Here is a 23,957-nt window from a genome sequence, read left to right on the forward strand (position 1 = left end):
CATCCGAAATCACCCCGAGGCCCCTGGGACCTCAACCAAAAGTGTCAACCCATCCTAAAACATCATTCAAACTTGTTCCAATCATCAAAACACCACAAACAACACCAAAACCATCAAATTACATCGGATTCAAGCCTAAATTTCTTAAAAACTTCCGAAATACGCATTTGATCAAAAACCCGACCAAAACACCTCCGAATGATCTGAACTTTTGCACACACATCCAAAATCACCTACGAAGCTACTGCAACTCTCGGAATTCCATTTCGACCCCCCATATCAAAATCTCACCTACCAACCGGAATTCGCCAAAATACTAACTTCGCCAATTCAAGCCTAATTCCACTCCGGACCTCCAAAATCAATTCCGATCACACTCCTAAGCCACATATCAACCCCCGAAGCTAACCGAATCACCGAAAATCACATCCGAGCCCTCTAACTCAATAGTCAACATGCGGTTGACTTTTCCAAAATAAGTTTTCCTTAAAGAGACTAAGTGTCTCATTTCTTATCAAAACCAATCCGATTTAACTCTACACACCGAATACCGATAACGAAACATGAAGAAGCATAAAAATGGGGGAAACAGGGCAGTAACTCACGTGACGACGGGCCGGGTCGTCACATTACTGCTTCATTATAGAATGTTTTGTGCCTTATGTGATTTCTTGCTTTCAGTCTTTATTTACATTTGTTACTCACTGAGTTGGAGTACTCACTTTACTCCATGCACCCCTGTATGCAGATTCAGACGTTGTTGATCCTGCCAGTGCGAGTTAAGAGCTCCCGGCAGATATCGGAGTCCACGAGGTAGCTGTTCGTCGTCCGCAGTCCCGTGTTTCTCCCTCTTTATCATTTCCATCTCTTAGCAGACATTTGTAATAGTTTGTGGATTTTTCAGACTTGTATTAGGTTTTATAGATGCTCGTGACTAGTGACACCCCGGTATCGGGCTATGTTGGGTTGTTCTTCCGCATATTTATGATATTATCTGCTACTTTGGATTATTTTATCATGTTTTGACTGTTTCGTAATGCTTAATTGCTAATAAATTGGAAAATCGGAAGTTTCGGATAGCCTTGTCTTCACGAGAGGCGCCATCACGACCGGGTCCTAGTTTAGGGTCGTGACAATTTATTTAAATTAGAGTCGCCACTTGGAATAATTGTTATGGTGTCCCAAGTCACCGATTTACTTTAAAATCCCAATCGAGGAAAATGGACTCTATTTATGGTCCGCGAACATAGAAGGTCAGGTAAGAAATTCTGTTAATCCGGAAGAAGGTGAGAGGCACTCTCGAGTTTCGGGGGTTTATCCGATCGCTTAACAATTAATAATTGGCCTAATTATCTGAATTATTACATGTTTTGAAACCTTTTCTGCTTGTCGCTTTTATACCGCTTTCATCTATTTTTAAGTAATTATGGAATTTATTTAGAAAACAAGTTACGATGTCGTACACTTCTCGTCTTGTATATACCGTAAATTGCGCCACGTGAAACGCACCCGCAATTTACAACATGTTTATTTTTAAAATTACATTGAAGTTGCAGCCAAGTCACACAAACTTGCACTCGAATTTGGAGTTACGTATCATGACTATGCCGCGGGAACCGCACCCATAGTCACGATAATTTATTATTAATCGCGCCTAAAGCAATTAGCATGTTTTGAATTATTTTCTTAAACTATTTTGAGATTTGTTGTAGGACAAATGAGTTATGGAAGTTATTGTGAAAGGGATAAAGTAGATTAATTAGGGAAAGAGGGCTAGCTTATTCAGGGATAAACTAATCCAAAAACCAAAAAATTTGTCCACCCAATTCTTCTCAATTCCAAACAAACAAGACACCACTGCTCGCTTCTTTCAGGTGGCCTATGCGCCTATTTCGTACCAAGAATTCAACAGATGTTTACCAACAATTATTTTTAATCACTTTGTTTAACAACCAAAATTTATGCTTCAAATAAATGATAATTAACTTAAGAACAGGATATTTGAATCACTAGCGCATTGATTATTCACATGAGGAACTAAATGATAAAAATAAGTTTATAACTAATTTCAAACCCCAACTATTTCCTTACCGGGCCAAAATCCCTTTTCAGTATATTAACTATTTTTTTAACATAAAAGCACGATAATTATATTACCGTGCTTTTATGTTCAAAAAAAATAGTTAATATACTGAAAAGGGACAGTTGAAAACCAAAACTTTTGATTCTAACTAAACCCAAAACTTATTGTTGTCCAAGTTCATTCACAATGAAGCATTCAAAAATTCCTCATCAAAGATGCATTACCAGAACCCAAACAAAACACATGGAAAAGATTCGTGAACAAACAAGAATTTAGAAAAAAAAGGCAATTAAGAAATTCGAATAGGAAAGGTGAGAATGAACCTTTATACTCAGCAAATAAACTTCTTCAATATATCAAAACATAAAGCTCCCAACGTCATCAAAATACATGAATCCCAGCGATTACTACCCAGATAAAGAACTAGAACGAGACCCGCGACAGGAGCACTCGAACGGCGACCTCGACGACCCTGACGGACTGAACATTTCCAATGATTTTATAGTAGAGGTTTCAGCTCTTTGGGTCTCACTCTCTTACTGCTGCATTTGGAATTTTGGGTGGTTTTGAGGCTGGTTTTGGGGTCATTTTGAAAGTATTTTCAGATGCTTTTGGATGGTTTTGAGACTAATTGTAGCTAGCTTTTTGCTGCTTTGTTGGTTGCGTTGTTGGCTGGATTGTTGGTGGATATGGAGGAGTTTTTTTATGTTTGTTTTAATTGGGTCTTAAGTGATAGAGACAGTGGCTGATTTTTAGGGAGAAGATTGAAGTTTTCATGGGTTTTTTATGATTTTTGCTTCTGAGCTTTTGCTATGAAACGCATCAGAAGGGTTTTTCCCTGCCTCTGTTCTTTTTCCCCTGTTTTCACGGGTTCCCCCTTTTTTTGTGTGTGGTTGGTTATCTGCAAGTGCCGACTTGGGGAGGTCTTTTCTATGGGTAAATTAGTTAGAGGAGATATGAGGTAATCTTCCATGTGGCCATTTATTATTGGCTCTCTTTTTGTTAATTTTCTTTTCTTGAAAATAAGTAAACAAAATAAAATCTACTCCTAAAAATATTAGTACATACTTAATATTTATTTATTGAAAGTCTCTAACTTAAAAATTGCACTAAACTATACATATACATATATATATTCTTTGTAAATGAAGATAAAACTTATACAAGAAATGTGATTTAATTTTTTTTTATTTTCTTAAGTAAAACCTATAATAGATGAAACAAAAGCTAAAATATTTAGATTAAACTTAAAAAATATTTACCTATTAAAAATGGTGAAAATAAAAATATGATCAAAAATTAGGTGCTCACACAGGGGCCACACACATCTTGTCCCGAATAACTTCATTCCTAATTTTATCTATCCTGATATGCTCGTACATCCATCTTAACATTCTCATTTCTGCCACCTTCATCTTCTGGACATGGAAGTTTTGACTGACCAACACTCAGTCTCATATAATATAGTCAGTCTGACCTTTAAGGTTTGGTGGCACAGTCTTATCATACAAAACACCAAAAGCAAGCCTCCATTTCATCCACCCCGCCCCATACTCATCCAATAACAAGAATAATAATGCAATGATTTTTAACTAATATGATTTGTGTAAACAAATGACCTTAATATCTGAAAAGTTGTGCTGAAACGGGCTCTTTAGACCCTCACCTTCGGCATTCTCCAAGTCATGATACCAACCATGCCTCAAAGTCGGGGTAATAGAATAGGCGTAAGTGCTCGTCTTACCAATTACACCATCCAAGTGATAATGTCGTCACGAGTTCGGTCATGTAACTCATGCTTCCTACTCTTAACACTTCGCTTACTATTTGACAACGTCCAGCAAATAATCAAGTGCAGTCTTAACGGCTTCTGGACCAGCAGGGAGTCAGGAAAAACTAGGCTTCTACCAACAACAAGAACTGAGCGCCAAAACTAGTAAATTTCCAACACACCAGCTCATTTGACTCTCGATAAGCAGCGAGCAAAATCCGTATGCAGTGCATGTCCACCCTGCATATATGAAGTTACTTAAGCAGCTGAAATTAATCAATTGAAAAATTATTAGCAAATTGTTCTATCTCCAACAAATATTAGGAGATGTTTACCATCAATCTAATGTTGAGCAATCCAAAAGTATATTTCATCATTACCGCCTTGTAAATACAATGCCTTCGACATCACTCATATCATGTACTTTTTCTTAAAAAGAAAGTCTTGTTTTTACTTTTCTCCAGAAATGAAGTTACCAGATTATGCCCTTGTCTCAGCCACAATACGTCGGGGGCATAATGGCAAGATTAGTGCCCTCTATCAATAATAAATTTTTGCACTTCCAGTACCAGTCAACGTCGTTTGTGAAAACACGTACAACAAAGCTCACCAATGACTTCATGAGCACATGCACAAAGACATTTTAAACCTTCGCACTTAATCCAAATAGCAAAGTTATTCAGAAACTATTAAAAAAATAAAAAGAGGAAGGAAAGCTGAGAATGCAAAATCGAAACACAAAAAGACTGGGACAGTGCTCACAATATGCAATTATGCATATGCCTATAGTAGTGTAGGGACCTGCATTACTATGACTATGACGAGAAGGTAACCAAGTTCATGATGCCCAACAATGAGGTTCAGGACAGATACAACACCATTGTAGAAATAAGATGCAGAAAAAGTTTTTACTGAGTAGAATTTAATTCAGTTTCTCTTTCACCTCTCTTCACAGAAGCAGAACATATAAGAACCTTTGCTAAAGAAGGCAGCATACTACATCGTAGTAAGCAGTGGCTTTAGAAAGCTCCCATGCCAATCAGAGTTTCAGCCAGATTTGAAAGCTCCATATAAAGCAGATGTGAGAACAAGGATTAAACAACAGATCAGGCAGAGGCTAAGAAAAGGTCACATTTTCTGCTAGACAATCCTTTCCATGGTCCATCACCATTAAACACCAAAACGAAATAATTGGAAGGCAAAGAAACAAACCTTATAGACAATAATGTGTGCCACTGGAAGCCCTTGGTTACCACCCTGCGCCAAAAGGGAAAGATCACCCATAAGATCTAAAACCTTGTGTCTGCAAGGTTCATCACTGAAACGCAGTGGTGGATTCAGCCAGCCTCTACTTTCACTGCAGAAGAGGAGATATCATATGTGAGGTTAAATCAAGAAAATACACCTAGTAGAAAGCATAATGGCCTCCGGTTGACAGTGGTGGTAATTTTTCATAAGGATGTATCATCGTAGCAGACATGTTATATCTGATTAAATATAGAACGAGACATACCATGCATCATTAGCTGACACTACTTACTCTTGATCAATTATTGCTTAAATTTTCTGAAAGTTGGATGAAGTGTAAGTGTTACCTAATTACATTTTCCAGCATTTTTCCAAATACAACTGAAAAAGAAAGTATCTCTTACCTACAAACAATGGCGTTTTCAGTGCTACCCCCTTTGATAAGTCCTGATTTGCGTAGTTGTTCAACCTGGACAGTTATTCAGCATAGAAACCATGTAAATGCCATAAACATAACAACATGAATGATGAACCATCAGCTATGCTTTGACTCCATAACTACTGATGAAAGAGGACTACCTTTTCATGATAACCAACTAGAAGACAGGTGATGAAAGCAATAAATGTGAAGAAGAAAGCATGAATTGAGCTAAGTCAATTCACAAAGATTTCGCACCATGAAACACAAATCAAGAATGTCAAGTTTATTTTTTGGGGACAGATTTTAGTTATTTTTTAACACCTCCAAGATAGCTCAAGTACTGAAAAAGAATGTCACAAGATGCTCAATGATGACACTCTTCTACAAACAAGAGCAATACCTGACTATCAATTGATAGCATTGATGGAAAGCTCAATGACCGGCCGGCAATGCTGTCTGGGCTGAATGTTAGGCAGCCAAGAATTCTCATACCCAGAAGATGAAAGTGGTAGAAATGAGGATGTTGAGATGGATGTGCAGACACACTAGGCTGGATAAGATTAGGAATGAACATATTTGGGAGAAGGTGGGCGTGGCTCCCATGGACGACAAGATCCGGGAAGCACGGCTTAGATAATTCGGGCACGTGCGGAGGAGAAGCATAGATGCCCTGGTTAGGAGGTGTGAGCAGTTGACACTGGAAGGTATGAGGAGAGGTCGAGGGCGGCTTAAGGAGTATTGGGGTGAGATGATCAGGCAGGACATGCCGCAACTTCAGATCTCCGAGGTCATGGCTCTGGATTGGAAGGTGTGAAAGTCGAGTATTAGAATTGTAGGTTATGAGGGAGGAGCGTTTTTCTATGTTGTTCCGGGGGCGGGGCTAGGCTGATAATGTTTCGCCTTGGGTTGTTAGGGGTTTACATAGCTTCTACACTATTTTCTATGGCATTATTACTGGTTATTGTTATTGCTATTATATCTATTTTTTGTTTCTTACGACGCTGATCTTTTTTTTCTGGCTTCTGTTGTTGTTAATGACCTATTGTCTATTGTTTATTTTATTCTTCTTGAGCCAAGGGTCTTTCGGAAACAGTCTTTCTACCTCTCCGGGGTAGGGGTAAAGTCTGCGTACATTCTGCCCACACCAAACCCCACTTGTGGGATTTTAATGGGTTGTTATTGTTGTTATTGCTGATGGAAAGCTCAATGGCATTAATGACAAAGATGAATATTTGGAAGTACCAACAAACCCATAACAAGATCCCAAACAAAGAAATTTCAAACTAGTGGAAGAAGAGTTCAAGCCCAAGGAGGATCTTTTGGCCAAATCTTACAACAATGTGGAGGCTCAAATTGAAGTCCAAGAGAAGGTGGACTAGGGCCCAAAGCCAATCCAAAAAGGAACAAGTCCAGCAGCCCAAACTAATGCTTAACTCTAGCTTTATAGAATCTGCCTTTTAGGCTTAAATAGTTGAGCCTTGTACGCCCCCTCCCCCTGGAAATTTCAACTTATTTAGTTTAGTTTGACCACCCCGAAAGTAATTTCAAGGGGTTGGCAGCCCCCTTTTATGCTCCTATATAAAGGGGTGCTTTGTTCTTGATTATAACTTAAATTTTGATGAATACTATTATTTGAGAGTTCTTTTAAACCTTTGAGGCATCTTACTCCGGATTTTATCTTTCAATCTAAACAAGTTCATAGTTCCAGATTGTAAGGTAATTTCTTCTTTGATATCTCCGATTTTTTCTTGGTATTCTTAGAAGACGATTAGTAACCGAGTACTAATTGTTGCCTAACGTCGCTCACAAAGCGGTAAAGATTTGATTCTAAGTTTTGATTTGTTTATCAAGTATAGGCGTTTAGTTCATCCAATAACTAATTTGTTGTTACCTGGATCTTGTCAAATCATTAGAACTTGAGTACTTGGAAATTCTAGGAACTATTTACTTGAGTTTTCCCATATCCTTTAATTCTTACTTCAGTGTTTTTCAATTTCTTTTCTAGTTTTGCTTCCACATTTATTCTCAAACCATACTCTAGCTTGAGATTCCCAACCATTATGTTACAAAGTAATATCAGAGTTGTTCTATCAAGATTCGGTTCTTGTTAATCTTTCGAATTATGAACACAACAGCAACACAAAAAAACAAAAAAACAAAAACAAAAAAAAAAGTTATTGCAACAACATGAACAGTTAAAAAGAAAGTCAAAAAAACGAAATTCAATCAAAAAAACAAAGAGAATCATATTGCTCTTCAAGAAATCAAATTTTATTACTTTGCTTCCTAATCAAAAACGGAAACAAGAAACGGGAATCCTAGATCTTTAAGGATAAAAAAGTTTCGATGTAAAGATTCCTCTACCAACACATTAACTCCATTTGTTAGAATAGCTTCCACTAAGTCTCTGCACCTATCCTTTTTTTCTGAACCTTTTGTTTGTTTTCAGAAAATAGGATTTTTTTGTTAACTCCAAGGTTTCTCTAAATTTGAAAGTGATCACTTAGTAAGTTTCGATACAAAGGCTCAAACCAATTAATCCCATAGTGTAAATGTCGAATCAACCCATTTGCCCTTATTTCAACAAAAGAAACATGGGCTTCTTCACAAGAACTTTTTTTGTCTTGGTTCCAATTAGACCTGTTTAATCTAGTACGGAACATGCAATCCTTGAATACCAAGTGGAAATAGCTTTCTATCATTCAATGAGCACCTTGTATTTCATAAAAATTGGGGGAAATATAATCCTAACGTAAGGGCCACATCCTATCCAACTTTAGTGATAATGAAGGGAGGACTCTTCAAGAGGCCGAGCGCCAAGCAAGAAAGAAATTTACTCTGCAAGCTATGTAGCAACAACTAAAGATGGACTTTACAATTCCATAAGATGAGGGACACCATTGTTCAACAAAGAGAGACAAGACGGACTTAGCAGGGGAAATCAACATGTTGTACAACCCCGAAATAATTCTAGGCTACAGAATATAAGGTATGTATCCCATACCCTCATTGTAAATCAAGAAGCCCTATAGATGATATTGTTGATGATGTTAATATAAATCTTGATAGGGTAAGAAAAACCAGTAGGCGACAACGAGGTAAGAAAGAAGAAGATATATTAGTAGCATAAAGATAAAAGTGTCATCTTCCAAAGGCACAAGATATCCTTACTTGCACCTTGATCGGGAGAGGAAAGTCGAAGGCATCTTTGATTGTCATAACTACTCTAAAGGTAAGAAGGTTAAACTTGCTATTGTTGAATTTTCTTAACTATGTTGCTATTTGGTAGAAAAGGCTGACAAGGGACAAACAACAAGATGGAGAACCACTCATTGCTATTTGGGTCGAGATGAAGCAGCAAAGGTTTGTGCATTCCCACTTTCAAAGAGACCTACAATGTCTTCGGACCTTGAATCAAGGAACCATGACTATTGATGAATACTTTAAAGCTACAGATATGGCTAGGATCCAAACTAATTGTATGGAAAAGGAATATGCTAATATGGCTAGATCTCTTAATGATTTAGATAAAGAAATAGCCGATGCAGTAGAGACACAATAATATATAACTTCAGATGAGTTAGTAGATTGGTTGTAAAGAGAGAAAAGCAAAATAAAAAGAAAGCAACAAGCTAGCTCACGGAGAAGTTGGCCAAACATCAATTTCAAGAAGTCATGGCCAAAACAAGAAGTGACTGCTACAGCTCAAGAAGACAAGAGGAAAGATGATGAAAAAGAGGAAGGTAAAACTTTTAATCCTAAATCTTCCAAACCATCTAAGTCTATTCAATATCACAAATGTCATAGAAGAGGGCATATGATGCATGAATGTCCAAATAGAAAAAATATTCCTTTTAGAAAAGAGGGAAATATAGGGATGAAAAGAGAGAGAAGGGGGAAATTGTGACGACCCGGACGGTCATCTTAAGAATTAACGCCTTGATCCCCTATTAACTGCTTTCCCCAAGTTTATTCTGCTATTTTAAAGTGTCGGGATGTTCGATTCTGAGTTTCGGAGAGTTTTGGGACACTTAGTCCCTAAATGAGAGCTTAAGTGTTGGAAAAGTGACTGTAGTCGAAACAGTGTGGAGACGGCCTCGGAACGGAAATCCGATGGTTCCGTTAGCTCCGTTGGGCGATTTCGGGGTTAGGAGCGTGTTCGGATTGTGTTTTGGAGGTCCGTAGCTAATTTAGGCTTGAAATGCCGAAAGTTGAATTTTGGAAGTTTCCGGTTTGATGGTGAGATTATGATCCGCGGACCGGAATGGAATTCCGAGAGTTGCAGCAGTTCCGTTGTGTCATTTGGGATGTGTGTGCAAAATTTCAGGTCATTCAGACGTGTTTTGGTTGGGTTTTTGATCGAAAGCGGAATTCAGAAGATTTTAGAAACTTAGGCTTGAATCCGATGTGTTTTAGTTGTTTTGATGTTGTTTAAGGTGTTTTGAAGATTTGTACAAATTTGAATAAGGTTTTAGGATATGTTGACGCCTTTGGTTGAGGTCCCGGGGACCTCGGGATGAATTCGGATGGTTAACGGAGGAAATTTTAGAGTTGAAGTTGTTGCAACAGCTGGTCTTCTGGTATTTTTGCATCTGCGGTTTGGGGACCGCAGATGCGGCGCCGCAGAAGCGGCTTTGTGTCAATTCCTCAGGAACCGCAGATGCGGTGAAGGGCTCCCAGAAGCGGAACCGCTCCTGCAGTTAGAGGTCCGCAGATGCGGAAGCTGGCATTTTAATGAAAGTCGCAGATGCGACGTTGTGTCCGCAGATGCGGTCTCAGGGCCGCAAATGCGGAAATCGCTGGGCAGAACATATAAATAGTTGCCTTCGCGAATTTAAGAGATTCTTTCACCATTTTCATCTGGGTTTGAAACTTTTGAGAGAGATTTTTGAGGAAAACAAAGGGGAATCGCTTGGAGGTAACATCCTTGACTTCATAACTCGTTTTTATATGATTAAAGACCTAATTAGTGGTGAGAAATCTAGGAAAATGGGTAATTAGGGCTTGAGTTTAATAGGCTTTTAATTGAGGATTTGAGGGGTCATTTGGACTCAGATTTCAGTGTTCTTATTATGTATAGACTCGTGAGAGTACAAGGTTTCTAAAAATGTAAATTTCACCCGATTCCGAGACGTGGGCCGAGGGGCGTTTTGGTCATTTTACATAATTTCGAGTATTAGCTTAGAATTTAATTGTAGAATCAGTTATTTAAAGTGTTATTTACATTATGCAATTGAATTGAATAGATTTGGGCCATTTGGAGTCGAGTACTCGTGGCAAAGACGTGGTATTGGGTTGATTTTAAGCCGGTTCGAGGTAAGTGGCTTGTCTAACCTTATGTGGGAGACCTTCCCCTTAGGATTGGTATATTTGGTAATTGAAATGCCTTGTACGTGAGGTGACGAGTGCGTACTTGTGCTAATTGTTGGAAATCTGGTTTTCTTTAAGTACTTACTAGTATGTTTCCTTTCCTGTTTCTATTACTTGCACTATTAAGCCTGTTGTTAGCTTAGGAAAGCATGTCTAAGTGACTTAATTGCTTCATTTGATTTAACCGCCTTACTTGAATTATGTGCAACATGCTAGGCTAGAATCACTTATTGCCTTGAATTTTGCTATTTCTGTCTATCTTCCTGTTGTTGCTGTATATTTATTTTGGGACTACGGATGTGGGATTCCGGTAGCTCCCCCTTGTCTGTTTACTTTGGGACTACGGGTTAGATTCCTGGTAGATCTCCCTGCACATTTACTTTAGGACTACGGGTTAGATTCCCGGTAGATCCCCCTGCACATTTACTTTGGGACTACGGGTTAGATTCCTGGTAGATCCCCTTGCACAGTTATAAGGAACTACGGGAATGCACCCGGTAGATTCTCCCAGTACTGGGTATTTACATTTGGGACTACGGAACGGGATTCCAGTAGATCCCCGTGCACTATGAGTTGGACTACGGGACGGGATCCCGGGAGATCCTTCGAACATATATATGATGGACTACGGGACGGTATCCCGGGAGATTCACTAGATATGTAAAGATGGGACTACAGGACGGTATCCTGGGAGATCCCCGATTGTTACTATTGGTACTGAGCTGAATTTCCTTTCCATGTTTACCGTGTTCTGTATAATTGTTGTTGTTTTGTATATCATGTCTTATTTTACAGCCGTACTTATTTATATTGTTTTGTCCTATACTGTTGACCTTTATATTTGTTTAACCTCAGTAAGGCCCTGACCTTCCTCGTCACTACCCAACCGAGGTTAGGCTTGGCACTTACTGAGTACCGCTGTGGTGTACTCATGCCCCTTCTGCGCATGTTTTTCATGTGCACATCCAGGTACCGCTGATCAGGCTTACTATCCTTGAGGGAGGCGACTGCCCTAGAGACTTCGAGGTACATCTGCCACGTCCGCAGACCAAGAATTCCCTTTCTATTCCTGCTTTTAGTATTTAGCCCTTCTATACTTTCTATTCTTATTAGACAAATTCCGGAGTTAGAGCTATGTAGTATTTCCTTTTCTTAGCTTGTGATTCGTGGGTTTCCGGGTCGTGGATTTAGATATTGGTTTTGAGATCTATATAATTATGGTGTATGCCGAGCGGCACATTTAACACTGTTATTGCCTTACTTCTGTTTTTAAATTGTTTTACTTCCGCAAGTTTTGGTTATCATCCGCAAGTTTTGGTTATCTTCCGCAAGTTTAGGCTTACCTAGCCGTAGAGACTAGGTGCCGTCACGATGGTTCACGGAGGCCGAACCGGGGTCGTGACAAGTTGGTATCAGGGCTCTAGGTTCATAGGAGTCACGGATCACAACCCGATTTATTAGAGTCTCGCAGATCGGAACAGAGACGTCTGTACTTATCTACGAGAGGCTATGTAACTGTTAGGAAAATTCACTTAATTTGATTTCCTTGTCGTGTGGTATTTTGACATCACAATTCTAAACTTTTGTCTTCCATTCTCTCACAGATGGTGAGGACACGTGCTACCCGAGACGATCAGGCACCCGCGCCCCTACTGCAGCCGTCAGAGGCAAGGGGGGGTAGAGGCCGAGGACGCGCACGTGGTGCAGCAAGAGCACCTGCGCGAGCTGCCGCCAAAGTATCACTAGCGGATCGAGCCGGAGTCCAAGCACCTGACACGCCTACTGCTACTACCACTCCAGCTCTTCAGGAGACTTTGGCACAGTTCATGAGCATGTACACCACCTTGGCTCAGGCAGGGTTGTTTCCCCTTGCTGCAGCTACGTCTCAGGCCGGGGGAGGAGCACAAACTCCCGCCGTCCGCACTCCTGAGCAAGGACTGCATGTTGAGTAGGTCCCTGAGATTATTCCTGTGCCGCCTGCAGTGCTAGTTCAGCCCGAGTACAGGGCAGCGGCTTCCGAGGATGAGCAGTTGAGGCTTGAGAGGTTCAAGAAGTACAAGCCCCCTGTATTTAGTGGTCTAGCATCGGAGGATGCTCTGCGATTTCTTGATGAGTGTTACCGCATTCTCCGTACCATGGGTATCTCAGGATCGAGCGGGGTTTCTTTCTCTATCTTCCAGCTTCGAGGAGCCGCCTATGAGTGGTGACGCACCTATGAGTTAGATAGTCCAGATGAGGCCGCTTCACTGACTTGGACTTAGTTTTCAGATCTGTTCTTGAGAGAGTATGTTCCTCAGAGCCTCAGGGACGCATGGCGCGCAGAGTTTGAGCATTTGCGCCAGGGCGTTATGACTGTCTCAGAGTATATTGTCCGTTACACCAGTTTGGCTAGGCATGCGCCAGCCTTGGTTTCTACTGTCCACGAGAGGGTTCACCGGTTTATTGAGGGCCTTATTCCCAGCATCAGATCTAGCATGGCTCGTGAGTTGGAGATGGATATTTCTTATCAGCAGGTGGTGAGCATTGCTAGGAGGATCGAGGGTATGCATGCTAGGGAGAGAGAGGAGAGGGAGGCCAAGAGGTCTCGAGAGTCGGGCCATTAGATAGTAAGATTATGATCCGAGAGCCGGAATGGAATTCCGAGAGTTGCAGTAGTTTCGTTGTATCATTTAGGATGTGTGTGCAAAATTTCAGGTCATTCGGACGTGTTTTGGTTGGGTGTTTGATCGCAAGCGGAATACGGGTTAGATCCCGGTAGATCACCCTACACATTTACTTTGGGACTACGGGTTAGATTCTCGGTAGATCCCCCTGCACAGTTATATGGAACTACGGGAATGCACCCGGTAGATTCTCCCAGTACTGGGTATTTACATTTGGGATTACGGAACGGGATTCCAGTAGATCCCCGTGCACTATGAGTTGGACTACGGGACGAGATCCCGGGAGATCCTTCGGACATATATATGATGGACTACGGGACAGTATCCCGGGAGATTCACTAGATATGTAAAGATGGGACTACAGGACGGTATCCTGGGAGATCCCGATTGTTACTATTGGTGCTGAGCTGTATTTCCGTTCCATGTTTACCGTGTTCTGTATAATTGTTGTTGTTTTGTATATCCTGTGTTATTTTACTGCCATACTTATTTATATTGTTATGTCCTATACTGTTGACCTTTATATTTGTTTAACTTCAGTAGGGCCTTGACCCTCTTCGTCACTACCCAACCGAAGTTAGGCTTGGCACTTACTGAGTACTGTTGTGGTGTACTCATACCCCTTCTGCGCATGTTTTTCATGTGCAGATCCAGGTACCGCTGATCAGGCCTACTATCCTTGAGGGAGGCGACTGCCCTAGAGACTTCAAGGTACATCTGTCGCGTCCGCAGACCGAGAAGTCCCTTTCTATTCCTGCTTTTAGTATTTAGCCCTTCTGTACTTTCTGTTCTTATAAGACAAATTCCGGAGTAAGAGCTATGTAGTATTTCCTTTTCTTAGCTTGTGATTCGTGGGTTTCCGGGTCGTGGATTTAGATATTGGTTTTGAGATCTATATAATTATGGTTTATGCCGAGCGGCACATTTAACACTGTTATTGCCTTACTTCTGTTTTAAAATTGTTTTACTTCCGCAAGTTTTCGTTATCTTCCGCAAGTTTAGGCTTACCTAGTCTTAGAGACTAGGTGCCGTCACGATGGTTCACGAAGAGCGAACCGGGGTCGTGACAAGTTGGTATCAGAGCTCTAGGTTCATAGGAGTCACGGATCACAAGCCGGTTTATTAGAGTCTCGCTGATCGGTACGGAGACGTCTGTACGTATCTACGAGAGGCTATGTAACTGTTAGGAAAAATTTCCACTTCATTTGATTTCCTTGTCGTGCGGTATTTTGACATCACAATTCTAAACTTCTGTCTTCCATTCTCTCACATATGGTGAGGACACGTGCTACCCGAGACGATCAGTTACTCGCGCCCCCTACTGCAGCCGTCAGAGGCCGGGGCCGGTGTAGAGGCCGAAGACGCGCACGTGGTGCAGCCAGAGCACTTGTGCGAGCTGCCGCCGAGGTACCACCAGCGGATCCAACCGGAGTCCAAGCACCTGACACGCCCACTGCTACTACCACTCCAGCTCTTCAGGAGACTTTGGCACAGTTCATGAGCATGTACACCACATTGGCTCAGGCAGGGTTGCTTCCCCTTGCTGCAGCTACGTCTCAGGCCGGGGGAGGAGCACAGACTCCCGCCGCCCGCACTCCTGAGCAACGAGTGCATGTTGAGAAGGTCCCTGAGATTATTCCTGTGCCGCCTGCGGTGCCAGTTCAGCCTGAGTACAGGGCAGCGGCTTCCGAGGATGAGCAGTTGAGGCTTGAGAGGTTCAAGAAGTACAAGCCCCCTGTATTTAGTGGTCTAGCGTCGGAGGATGCTCTGGGATTTCTTGATGAATGTTACCGCATTCTCCGTACCATGGGCATCTCAGGATCGAGCGGGGTTTCTTTCACTACCTTCCAGCTTCGAGGAGCCGCCTATGAGTGGTGGCGCACCTATGAGTTAGATAGTCCAGATGAGGCTGCTTCACTGACTTGGACTCAGTTTTTAGATCTGTTCCTGAGAGAGTATGTTCCTCAGAGCCTCAGGGACGCATGGCGCGCAGAGTTTGAGCATTTGCACCATGGCGCTATAACTGTCTCAGAGTATGTTGTCTGTTACACCAGTTTGGCTAGGCATGCGCTAGCCTTGTTTCTACTATCAGCGAGAGGGTTCGCCGGTTTATTGGGGGCCTTATTCCCAGCATCAGATCTAGCATGGCTCGTGAGTTGGAGATGGATATTTCTTATCAACAAGTGGTGAGCATTGCCGGGAGGATCGAGGGTATGCATGCTAGGGGGAGAGAGGAGAGGGAGGCCAAGAGGTCTCGAGAGTTGGGCCATTATTCTGGTGCTCGTACCCCAGCTGCAGGTAGTCATGGTAGGGGTTATATGAGTCGCCCTGTTCATTCAGCTCTTCAAGCAGCCAGTAGTGCTCCAGCTCCTCCTAGACCGCAAGAGCCCTATTATGCACCACCAGTTTCTAGCGCGCCTCCTGCGCGGGTTGCTTTCAAAGGCCGGTCCAGCAGACCTGGCCCTAGTTTCGTTGAGATTATGATCCGAGGGCCAGAATGGAATTTCGAGAGTTGCAGTAGTTTCGTTGTGTCATTTGGAATGTGTGTGCAAAATTTCAGGTCATTCGGACGTGTTTTGATTGGGTTTTTGATTGAAAGCGGAATTCGGAAGATTTTAGAAACTTAGGCTTGAATCCGATGTGTTTTGGTTGTTTTGATGTTGTTTGAGGTGTTTTGAAGATTTGTACAAGTTTGAATAAGGTTTTAGGATATGTTGATGCCTTTATTTGAGGTCCCGGGGACCTCGGAATGAATTCGGATGGTTAACGGAGGAAATTTTGGAGTTGAAGTTGCTGCAACAGCTGGTCTTCTGGTATTTTCGCATCTGCGGTTTGGGGACCGCATATGCGGCGCCGCAGAAGCGGCTTTGTGTCAATTCCTCAGAAACCGCAGATGTGGTGAAGGGCTCGCAGAAGCGGAACCGCTCCTGCAGTTAGAGGTCCGCAGATGCGGAAGCTAGCATTTTAATGAAAGTCGCAGATGCGACGTTGTGTCCGCAGATGCGGTCCCAAGGCCGCAAATGCGGAAATCGCTGGGCAGAACATATAAATAGTTGCCTTCGCGAATTTAAGGGATTCTTTCACCATTTTCATCCGGATTTGAAGCTTTTGAGAGATATTTTGAGGAAAACAAAGGTGAATCGCTTGGAGGTAACATCCTTGACTTCATAACTCGTTTTTATGTGATTAAAGACCTAATTAGTGGTGAGAAATCTGGGAAAAATGGGTAATTAGGGCTTGAGTTTAATAGGCCTTTAATTGAGGATTTGAGGGGTCATTTGGACTCCGATTTCAGTATTTTTGTTATGTAGACTCGTGAGAGTACGAGGTTTCTGAAAATGTAAATTTCACCCGATTCCGAGACGTGGGACCGAGGGGCATTTTGGTCATTTTACATAATTTCGCGTATTAGCTTAAAATTTAATTGTAGAATCAGTTACTTGAACTAGTTGTGAAGAAGATTTAGACTTATTATTATTATTATTATTATTATTATTATTACTACTACTTTCATTATTATTACTACTACTATTATATATACATATATTTAACTGAATTTTCACTTTTACGTTTATTTTAGAGAGAATTAAACATAAGTACAACTCATACACCTACATTGCAACATAATAACCCAATCATAATTTTGCAAATCTATAGCCCAAAGATAATAGCCCACGGCTACAAAAAGAGCATGTTTCTGTTTATTTATTCTGCATATATCTTTAAGCGTGAAAATTCCATTATTCTTCCCAAAGTTCATATACATCACTATTCCAACTACAAAAATGCAAAATCATACATCATACAACTCGAACAACTTAAATTCTCTACTTTCCCAAGTTCCAAATAGCATAAATCAAACGCAAATATTAAAAAAATTGCTGCAAGTTCGTAATTTGGCAGAAAAATCAACAAGGAAAGTCAATTTCTACATAGATTGTTCAAGAAAAGTAAGAAAACGCACAAAAATTTTAAATTTCAGTTTTAGCTGGACATGAGCAATACATGTATAACTTTGTATAAATTTGTATATGGAATGTATAATGATGTATACCAGTATTTCACTGACACAAAAAAGTAAAACTAGTGTTAACAAAAAGCATATAGGATACAAAGTAAAAGAAAAAAGAAAACTCTAAATAAAATGTATGCAAAACAAAAGCAAAACGGAAACACAGCAAAACAAAAAACCAAAAACATGCAACAAAACTAGAATTACTATGGCGAAATAGGAAATTACTTCAAACGAGGGAGTAGAATAAAAATCGTGAACAGAAAGATCAATGTTGTATAATAGTATTTTCATACCAAATGTACAAAATTATATACATATTATAATGTTGTATGATATTGTATAATGATGTATAACGTTGTATACGAAAATTGGGTTTCATCTTCAACTTCCTTTTTCAACTGGTATGATTCCCAAAACGAACGTTAATCAAATTTTGGTTTCCATTTGATTCAACTGGTATGATTCCCAAAATCAACGTTGTATATGAAAACTAGGTTTTTTCCATTTTTAACTATGGAAATTTTGACCTCTTTAATAGGGATATTAAATAATAAGTTTTCTATTAATTGTCGTATTCTTTTTTCCTTTTTAACCTACAAGAGTTTTGACTTCCCCAACAAACTAGGATATGAACGGGCCGTTTTTACACTCTTGTTATTAGGAATATTAATTAAAGAAGGATTCTCCTACTTATGTTTTACACCTAAACTTCGCAAAGGTCCTATTATTCTTTCTATTTTTGTTCAAAATAAAATTAATACCATTTTGATTGCCCATGTGGCATATATTAACTCATGAGAACCCCGCTATTGTAAATATGCTCCCCATGTGTATTACACTATTATTGAGTACAAATATCATTCACTATTCTTTTCCATATTTTCTTTTGCACTTTTAGATGTTATTTTCAGCCGTTTCACTAATAAAACCTAGAAAAATATTGAACACCGAATTTATATTAGACAAAACTTAGATGATTTTGAACTCCTAAATAGTAGGAAAATTTTTTATTTTACACTTTTATCCAATGAAAAATATGTTTAAGGGGTAAAAAAAGGCGAACGACAATGTGTTAAGGGCCTTCGTGCTTTTAATATAACATATATGGATATAGATTTCGGTCGTAGGTTATCTCTACACAGTATAAATACACTAGAACCACATTTTTAAGGGAATTTTGACCTAGGGAGCTATTGGAGAGCATTGGAGGCTTCAAACACAAGATTTCATCATCCTTCCACCAACTCAATACGCGAGTTTGGATTGTAGCATTGGATTAATATTTTCTTATTCTTTAACTCTATTGTGATGACTTTCTCCATATCTATGGAGTAGATTACCTAAGGGTTTGACATGATTTGGTAATTTGGTTGTTGTTTATGGGTTTGATTATTATTTAATTGCTTGAATATGATGGTGGATCTTTAATCTTAGTTGTGATTTTATTCGTTATCTTGTTTAACATAAAGAGGAACACTTTATTGAATATTTTTTGCAGCATATGCTTTAATTTGTTTTGGTAGTCCATAGTTCTTTAACCTAATCGAATGAGCTTCGTGATCTACCGTTTGAATTACAACAACAACAAGATTGAGAAATATTCGCGAGAAGTTTCTCTTAGACCATTCCTACCAATAGATTCTTGCAAGTTTCACCGCACTTCACATTAGCTTATTTGAGCGGTTCAAATTTAATCAATAGAGGAGTCTGAATCAGAATAATAAGATAATAACATGTTGAATGCGTGAGAATCAATAAAACCTTTAACTGTGTCAAATCTAGGACAGCAATCGTACACATATCATGTCATGACCCTTATTTCTCGCAGTGATGACAACCCAAGTTTACTACTCTCTAGTTCTCTGTGATCAATTATTAATGCTTTAATTTTAGCTAGTTAATTATAGTTCATAATCATCCCAAATCAAAGTGTTGAACATCCTAAATAGCATTAACCCAGAAATTATTTGAATTATCTAAATCCAACCCCTATGGAGGCGATATTTCACTATACTATCTTTGACTAATGAGTTTCAATTTATATGCGCCAGTTTTGCGCTCGTCAGGATTCCCAACCATTGTGTTACCATCAGTGCTATCACATATTTAACAGATTCAAATTCATTTAAAAGTTCAGATTTAAACCATGATGGAACATATTTATCAAAAATAATCTTTCATGACTACTTTGGTAATTTCCTTGACTAAGTACTAATGTAAAATTACGCGCTGAGCAAACATTCCATTTGTTCGCCTAGTCCAAAGATGGCATATCAAAATAGGTTCATGGTGGATAAAGTATAAGAAAGTGCTTCTTGTTGCCAAAGCTAGATTGTAATATCATATTAATGTTCTAATTCAGAAAAGCAAAAAGGAGAGCTGAAATAACATTTTGAATCAGAAGATTGGAAGTTACCTGCTCATAAATGCAAAAGGTTCTAGCAGAAGCTAGTTCTTTGGCAAAGAAATCTTTATCCGAACAGGTTGAAGAGAACCACTGGCAGCCAATTTCAGGTGCCTACGCCAAATGCATTCATTTAGTAGACCTTTCTATCAAAAACATTTGCCTAATCTTGGTAGCTCAACATGTCATATTTCTTAGCCAGAAAAAAAAAAGCCTCATATCTCCTTTCAAATTTTGATTTTTGAAACAAAATACTACATCACCCATGCCCCAGAGCTAATTTATAGTGGTTTTGACCATCAAGCTATTTGCTACACAATCAATTGCCGCTCATCAGATAAACAAGTTTAGCACAGATATGACAGCCAAGAGTACGAATTCAATTAAGGGATTTTAGCAAAAAAAAAAAACTTGCCCTATGTCAGGCAATCACTGCTATCAGTTAGATGCATGAAGTATCCATACCATGGTCTATTGATGTGCACAAAAACAATGTCATTTACTTCATTACCATCCGTTACACTTAACTTTTTCCTTATTTTACCTAACTGAGAAGAAGAATAGCACAGCAGACAATCTAATGAAATTACCTGTAGAAAGTCAATGCCATAGGTAATCTTGACCTTTGAATAAGGGAATGCAGCTATAAAAGAATCGTTCCTCCATGCAGTAATAGGTTCTGTAAGAACACGAGCCAATTTCTCACGGCTTTTACCACTACGATCTAAAGATGCCTTCAGCCCAGCTTCTTCAATTGCTTCTACCCATTCTCTTGCTGACCCATCCAGAATAGGAACCTGTCTCAGTTTGTTTAGTTCAACAATTAATTATTTTACTGCTAATCCAATATTGTTTTTGACACTGCCATTCATCTAGTCAAATAAAGATTTTTGAACACCATAATTTCCATTATTAATTGCTAAAATTACCACCAAAGAAAAAAAAAATGAATAAGTCAAAAGCACAAATTATTCTTTGTTATCGGTATCCCTTTCATATTCTTTGTTGCTATCTTCGATTTAGTTTTCTAATTATTTTGTCTTGCTATTACTTGCTATCAGGGCTTCTCCCACCTTCTTTAGCCGAGGGTCTATCCGAAACCGTCTCTCTGCCCTTTCAGGGTAGGGGTAAGGGTAGGGGTAGGGGTAAGGGTAGGGGTAAGGCTGTGTACATCCTACCCTCCCCAGACCCCACTTATGGGATTATACTGGGTGGTTGTTGTTGTTGTTGTAGTACTATCCCACATTGACTTTGGTGGTCAAAATTAGGAAAGCTGATCATCAAACCATTGTTAATGTACTTAGACTTAAACAACTGAACTCAATATTCTTATAAGTAAATCAAGAATCTCATTAAAATAGAAGAAGCACCATAAAAGTGCAGACCATGTACAGTGAGGTTACAAAAAAATATACGAGACCCCGATGAGCTTTGGAGGAAGTCAAGGAAGACCAAAAAAAAGTATGTATATATATATACATCTTTCACTTTGCACACAAAATCTAATAGATGTAGACATTGTGTATTTTAGGGTTATTAAGCTACTTGTTTGGAAGCACCTATTTCTCCTCTCCTTTCAGAGATCTTTGCCTCAAATTTGGTAGCCAAGTTAAACAAATTGGAGACTCCACCCTAAAGGGAGAATGCATTAATATCCTAATTAATTATTACTTCGTTAATTCCAAATGTTATAGTTCTATTTTGACTTGACACAGTTGAAATTGGAGGAATTTATGTACTGATATGAGTAAGGGATTCCACAAATATTGCTTGTTGAACTAGCCTTATGTGCAGTGCCGGCTTAGGGTAAGGCAAGTAAAGCAAAGGCTTTAGGCCCCAAAAATAGTCCATTGATATTGACGATTTAGACTTATATTTCAAACTAAAACTGTTAAGAAAAATAGTATAATCAGAAGGTAATACTCTAAACGATATACTTAATCATATAAGAGGACTTGATTCTTTTCAAAAGAATAATATTAATAATTTTTATACTAGTTGCATATACGGAATTCTTTTTTTAAATTAAAATTAATAAAATCTTAATTAAGATCAACAATATCTCAAGATAAATTAAATGGATTATCTATACATATTACTAATTGAAAAAATTATCACAAAAAGTTAATTATAAACAAAATTATTACTTAATAATTTTATATTTCAAAAAGCTAGATAAATAAACTTCAAAGAAAAATATATAGGAAGTTTTTGTTTTAAAGAAAAAAAAAGGTCTCTAATCTGGCTTTAGGCCACCAATTCCGTTGAGCCACCCTGATTGTGAGTACTGAGTCAAATTAGGACTACACTTGAAAGTGCGATAAGAATGGAATGGGAGTACCTCAAAGGAGGAGGGATGATGAGGATCAGAGGTTTCCACTTCGAGACGGCAATTATCGACGCCGGTGGCTTCCAAAGCGGAAAGCAAGTGCTCAACGGTACTAATAGAGTGGCCATCTTTACACAGCGTGGTGCACAGTGGAGACTCCTTGGCGAAGTCAATGGATGCCTGAATGACCTTTGAACCGAGTTCAAAGTACCTACCCTCGCCGGCAAGCTCCGGGCAGATTCTAACGGTGGATACTTTGCCGGAGTGGAGACCGATTCCGGTGACTTCTACACAGTTGGCTACTGTTTGCTGGAGCTTACCAGTCTGTAAAAAATGAATTTAATTTGTCAGTTAACAGTCTTGTGTGTGTGTGTCTATGTAGAGAGAAAAAGAGAGTGAATTAGTGTGTGTACGGAAATCCAAGAGATGAGGGTTGACGAGTTGCGAACGAATGTCATTACAGATTGTTAGGTCAAGGAAATGTCTTCTTCAAGCGAAGGGAATAAACCAGTCAAACCTTAAATTTCTTCAAAGAGAATCTATATTTATCTATATTCTACATTATTATTATTATTTATTTTTATTATTATAAAAGCATGAATAAAATATTGGATTACAAAAATAATATTTTAATATTAAGTATAATAACTCATATTAAAGGACATAATTGGAATTCTACACATTAATCTTGTAATCATATTAGTTTTAGGACATAATACTACACATTAGGAATCCTACATAAATTATCTTTAGGAATCTTATTAGTATAATTATTTTTGGGTATAAATATATAATACTACATGTTAGCATGTAAATCTAATACCTTTAGGAACATATTAGATTTTCTATTAGTATAGGCACGGCGTATTTGATTCGCTTCTTTTTGTATTCAGTCTAAACGGCAGCGGCAATCTAAACAACAAGAATTTGACCCAATTATGATGGTAGTCCAAAAGCGAGTCCGACCTAATGTATCTATCTATATCTAGCTATCTAGCTATTTATCTATTTATATCTATATCTATATTATTATAAAAACATGAATAAAAATGTTGGATTACAAATATAACCTTTTAATATTAAGCATAATAACTCACAATAAAATGACATAATCGGAATTCTAGACATTCGCATTGTAATCCTATTAATTTTATGACATAATACTACATGTTAAGAATCTTACATGAATACCTTTAAGAATCCTATTAGTATAATTACTTATCGGCATATATATTTATAATACTACATGTTAGCATCTAAACCTAATACCTTTATTAGCATGTAAACCTAATACCTTTAGGAACATCTTAGATTTTCTATTAGTATAGTTACTTTCGGGATGACATATTTTTGGTCATGTAATCCTATTACTTTTAGGATATACTTCTTAAAAAATTTCTATTATTAATTTAATTTGAAAACGTATTATATTGTCCAAATTCATTTAGAAAAAGAAGAGTATATTATCATAAAAGCAAGAATATAATATTGATGGACGAAAATAACCCAAAAATATTAAACATAAGAACCCATATGGAAAGGACATACTTGTAATAACTTATTTTTTGGACGACAATAACTTCTATATTAATTTTTTAATATTTAAGATTTTAAAATTAATACAATATTGTCTATTAAATTCTTATTAAAAAT

At 38.7% G+C, this 23,957-nt stretch overlaps 1 protein-coding gene across 1 annotated transcript; it reads right to left on the reverse strand.

The window, feature by feature from the left end:
* Positions 1–2,407: 2,407 nt before the first annotated feature.
* LOC107824792 (putative UDP-3-O-acyl-N-acetylglucosamine deacetylase 1, mitochondrial) lies at positions 2,408–22,840 on the reverse strand. Its single transcript, XM_075254098.1, has 7 exons — positions 22,718–22,840; positions 22,317–22,628; positions 20,566–20,772; positions 19,988–20,089; positions 5,507–5,571; positions 5,067–5,211; positions 2,408–4,094 (listed from the first exon to the last, which is right to left on the reverse strand). The coding sequence occupies exons 1-7, from the start codon at positions 22,760–22,762 to the stop codon at positions 4,041–4,043; spliced, it is 930 nt and encodes a 309-aa protein (XP_075110199.1). The 5' UTR covers positions 22,763–22,840; the 3' UTR covers positions 2,408–4,040.
* Between the last annotated feature and the right edge of the window lie 1,117 nt (positions 22,841–23,957).

This window comes from Nicotiana tabacum, chromosome 1 (assembly GCF_000715075.1).
Source record: "Nicotiana tabacum cultivar K326 chromosome 1, ASM71507v2, whole genome shotgun sequence".
NCBI classification, from domain to species: domain Eukaryota; kingdom Viridiplantae; phylum Streptophyta; class Magnoliopsida; order Solanales; family Solanaceae; genus Nicotiana; species Nicotiana tabacum.

What these genes read in the sequence shown, in the direction of transcription:
- LOC107824792 (XM_075254098.1), bottom strand. Translation starts at nt 22,762, where the DNA reads ATGACATTCGTTCGCAACTCGTCAACCCTCATCTCTTGGATTTCC. An exon ending in ATGGCATTGACTTTCTACAG is followed by an intron (nt 20,090 to 20,565) that starts GTAATTTCATTA and finishes CATTTGGCGTAG; the next exon opens with GCACCTGAAATTGGCTGCCA. An exon ending in CACACATTATTGTCTATAAG is followed by an intron (nt 4,095 to 5,066) that starts GTTTGTTTCTTT and finishes TCATATATGCAG; the next exon opens with GGTGGACATGCACTGCATAC.